Source organism: Terrapene carolina, unplaced genomic scaffold (assembly GCF_002925995.2).
Source record: "Terrapene carolina triunguis isolate 2854851 unplaced genomic scaffold, T_m_triunguis-2.0 Scaffold517, whole genome shotgun sequence".
NCBI lineage: Eukaryota > Metazoa > Chordata > Testudines > Emydidae > Terrapene > Terrapene triunguis.
The window spans coordinates 4,306,762-4,310,833 of NW_020664868.1; the positions used below are offsets into that span (position 1 = coordinate 4,306,762).

General features: G+C 68.0%; 1 protein-coding gene across 1 annotated transcript; it reads right to left on the reverse strand.

Moving 5' to 3' along the window:
* Window positions 1-1,271: 1,271 nt before the first annotated feature.
* On the reverse strand, window positions 1,272-3,880 carry MYPOP (Myb related transcription factor, partner of profilin). The gene is made up of 2 exons (XM_024223635.2): window positions 3,286-3,880; window positions 1,272-2,261 (listed from the first exon to the last, which is right to left on the reverse strand). Exons 1-2 carry the CDS (start codon window positions 3,716-3,718, stop codon window positions 1,582-1,584), a joined length of 1,113 nt encoding a protein of 370 aa, XP_024079403.1. The 5' UTR covers window positions 3,719-3,880; the 3' UTR covers window positions 1,272-1,581.
* Window positions 3,881-4,072: the final 192 nt, after the last annotated feature.

Consider the following 4,072-nt stretch of genomic DNA (forward strand, 5'->3'; position numbering starts at 1 on the left):
GTGTAGGGGGGAGGGATGGAGGGAAGGGTGGGGGGATGGAGAGAGGGATGGATGGAGGGGTGTTGTAAGGATAGATGGAGAGAGGGATGGATTGTGGGGTGTAGGGGAGGGATGAATGGAGGGGTTGGGGAGGGGTGTAGGGGGGAGGGATGGAGAGAGGGATGGATGGAGGGGTGTTGTAAGGATAGATGGAGAGAAGGGCGTGTGGGGGAGGGATGGACAGAGGGGTTGGGGAGGGGTGTGGGGGAGAGGGAGGGAGGGAGAGGTGGGGGGCGGCTGCCTGGAGAGATCAGTGGGTACCTGCGGGAATACATCAATAGCCCCCCAGCAGTCCCCCCCCCCCCCAAAACCCCCCGACGTGCGGGGGTTCAGTATGAAAAATGGTTTTTTGCGTGTCCCGGGGGGGGATATTTGCAGCCCGGGGGGGTCTGGACCAAGGGGTGCGAACGGGCACCCCCAGCCCCGAGCGGCGCTTTCCCAGGCAGGGGCCCTGGGGTGTCTGCCACTGCCCCCCCCTCGGGGTGACCTTAAGGGGATGTGACGCAGGAAGGAGGGGCTAGATTTGACACCCGCCCCCTCCGGTCATGTGTGCTGAAATCACCCCCCCCCCCACACACACCCACTGGGAACCATTACCCCTTTGCCCCCCGCCGCCGCGGTAGCGGGGGAAAAAAAGCCCCCCCCCCCTCCGTGGTCTGTCGCTGCGGGGCGGGACTGTGGGCCCCCCAAGAGGGACCCCAAATCTTGGGCTGGACGCTGGATCTGAACCCAGACCTGGGATATGAAGCCTGGAGACAGATCCCGACCTTGGGGCATGGAGGGGGGGAGGGTTATGTTGTCGGAGCCCTCCAGGGCTCAGTCATCACCAAGACAGACACACAAATCGGTGGGGGGGGGGGGGGAATGAAGGGAGACCCCGGAGGGAGGCAACAATCGCCCCTCCCTGCCCTGGGCAGCCCTGGGGCTCAGTCCTGGCCTGGGGGGTTGGGGATCTCACCCGACTCCCGGACAGCGTTTATCCATTTTATAAACCTGGCCATGCCCGGACACAATTTAGTGGCATTGGCCAGTTACAGGAGTAGCAGATGGACTGTGGGTCGGGAGTGAGGGGCACCGGCAGAGCTGGGGGGGAGCCCTGGGCTGGGCTAGCAGGGGGCTGTGGGTTGGGAGGGGGGGGCACGGGCGGGGCGGGGGGGGGGGTGGGGGGGGGGGGGCGCCGGCAGAGCTGGGGGGAACCCGGGGGCCTGTGGGTTGGGAGTGGGGGGCACCGGCAGAGCTGGGGCAGAGGATGTGGCAGTCTCCGATTTCCAGCTGCAGATACATTCAGCCCTTTTGCCAGGGTTTTGCTGACCACTTGGCTCATCGTAGCAAAGCCCGGGGGCGGAGGGGGACTCGCTCCCTGTTGGAGTAGATGGGGCGTCCCCTGCGCCGTGGGATGTGTGGGACAATCGGATGGGAGGGGGGGCTTCAGGAGAACTTCCCTTCGAGTGACCGAACTCTCGCTGTCCCGTGGCGGGTGCCCTGCACCCACCTACTTTGGGGGGCAGGATCCGCTGTGGGGGAGCCCCAGGCTCTGGGGAGTCACAGATTCTTCCAGCGCCCCCTACGCTTCCGAGTGGGGATCCCCTTCCTTCGCTTCAGTGGCGGGGAGCTGCGGCAGGGGTGGGCCTCGGCGGGGAGGACCTGTTGGGATTGTCCCGCATTCTCTGCCGGCTCAGGGGACGTTTCCACCTTGGCGGCGAAGGTCTCGGCGGGGAGTGGGCTCTTGGCGGGGGGTGCTGGCAGTGGGGAGCCGACGGGCGCCTGCTGGTGGAAGAGGCCCCCTCGGGGGGCGCCCAGGCCGGGTCCCTGGGCCGGGAGGAGGGGCAGGAGGGCGGCTACCACGTTGGTGAGACGGTCCAGGCTGTGGTGCACGGTGTAGGTCAGGTCGCGGATGGCGTCGGCCGTCTCCCGCTGGGCAGCCAGGAGATCCAGCGAGGGCTCCAGGGGCGGCTCAGGGCGCGGGCGCCGGCGGCGGGGCGGCGGGGAGCCCGGGAGCCGCTCCCTGCATGGCTGATCTGTGGGCGAGTGTCCCGGGTGCGGCCGGCGGCCCAGCCCAGCCGGCGAGGGTGCCAACCGCATGATTTGCAGAGAGGGCTCGGCCGAGGGGGGCGCCGGCGAGTCGCGCTCCTTGGGTCGCAGCAGGACCCCATCCAGGGCGCAGCACGGGGGCTGGACCGAGGGCTCGGGGCTGGAGGAGACCTTGCCCCCGGCCAGCGTCTCTGCAGAGAGAGAAGAGAGAGCGTCGGCTGTGGGCACAGGGCAGGTCACTCCCCAAAGAGTGTCCCCCCCCCCCGAGGGGTAGGATCTGTTTCCCAGCAGTGGTGGGCGGGACTGTCCCCTCCGGTCTATTCCCCCCAGGGGGTGCGGAACCACCCCCTCCCGCCCATCTCCCAGGGGTTAGCCCTCCTGAAGTTGCCTCCAGGTCCCCCATCCGGCTTGGCTCCCAGAGGGGACGGGGTCCTGTCACCAGGGCCGCCTCAGCAGAGCTGACTGCCCCCCACCTCCCATGCCCTGCACCCCCCCTCCCCCATGGCCTGGGCCCAGGACTCCTGGGTTCTGATCCCAGAGCGGGCACCAGCTGGCAGTGGAGCTGTGAGGAGCAGGGCAGGTTGGTGGCACGGTCAGTACGAATTAACGAGCTGTGCCCCCAAGGACCCGCCCCCCCGAGAGATGGCGTGAGTCCCTCCAAGCTCGACTCACCCATGCGGAGTCAGGGGGAAGCAGCCAGCCAAGTGGGTCAGTCGAGGTTTCTGTCATGCCCCAGTGTCGTGCTAGGGGGCGCTGTGAGTGACTGTGTGTGCACCCCTGCTGGGCCCCACTGCACCCCCTCACACCGCAGGGGGGCTGGTGCTGGCTGCCAGGGGAGAGCGCCCCCTGCTGAGCCCCTGCCACGCTCCCTGCAGCACAGCGCCCCCTAGTGCCGCACTGGGACATTGGGGTCAGCACTGACTGTGAGGTGAGAGCGCCCCCTACTGAGCTCCCACCCCACAGTACCTGGGTTTCCCTTGGCACCAGACAGGCTCTCTCATCTCAGCTCTGACTGTACCCCACAGTGCTTAGCTTGGCAGCCCCGTGTGAGGCGACACAGCTCCTGATGCCCCCTCCAATCCCCCAATTACTGTCTGGTTCATGGGGGAGTGTTACCAAGCCCCCCTAGCTCTGGTGGTACCAGTGTACCCAGCTGGGGGAGTTGGTTCTGCCCACCGATGGGTGGCACGGTCCCGTCCCGGGGTGGGCACTCACCAGAGCCGTGGTGGTATCTGTGGGCGAAGGCTGTGGGGTGCTGCTCGGCCCCACCGGGCCCCATCACCACGCCGGGCCCCAGGATGGCGAAGATGGTTTCCTCCTCCGCCGAGAAGGTCTCCTCGCTGGCAGCCGTTCCCCCAGCGCCCTGGGTGGAGTGGGGCACCCGCGCCAACTTCTCCTTGGTGCGTCGCTTGAAGTCATTCCAGCGCTTCTGCACCTCCTGGCCCGTCCGCTTCCAGCTGGTGATGGCGTTGATCTTGGCGGCGATGCCCTCCCAGACGCGCCGGCGCTCGGCCACCGTCACCTGCCGGCTCTGGGCGCCGTACAGCTTGGTGTAGTGGGCGCGCACCTCCTGGATGAGGATCTGGTTCTCCTCGTAGGAGAAGCGGGGCTTGCGCAGACGGGTGATCTCCTCGGCGTCCCCGGGCATGCCTTCGCCCAGTGGGGAGGGGTGGCTGGGGGGTCCCCGGAGGGCGTGGATACCCTGCGCGGCGAGGCGGGCCCCACGGTGGTGCTAGAGGAAGGGGGCACCGTGCCAGGCAAGACGGTGCCCTGCAGATCTCAGAGACTCATAGACTTTACGGCCAGAAGGGACCATCATGATCATCTAGTCTGACCTCCTCTCCGCTGCTCCCTTCCCTCCCCGGCATGCAGCCGAGCCCCCCACCCTGCTGGGGGGGGGGGGGTCTGTGCCCCCCACTCCGCAATGCGCGCCCCTGCCCACTCCGGCCCCTGCTGCAGCCCGGCGCCAGCCTCCCCCGTCCTTCCTCCGCCCAGCTGGCTC

Coding starts and splice junctions, on each gene's coding strand:
- MYPOP (XM_024223635.2), bottom strand. CDS start 3,718: ATGCCCGGGGACGCCGAGGAGATCACCCGTCTGCGCAAGCCCCGCTTC. Junction 2,262..3,285: donor CAGATACCACCACGGCTCTG/GTGAGTGCCCAC, acceptor CTCTCTCTGCAG/AGACGCTGGCCGGGGGCAAG.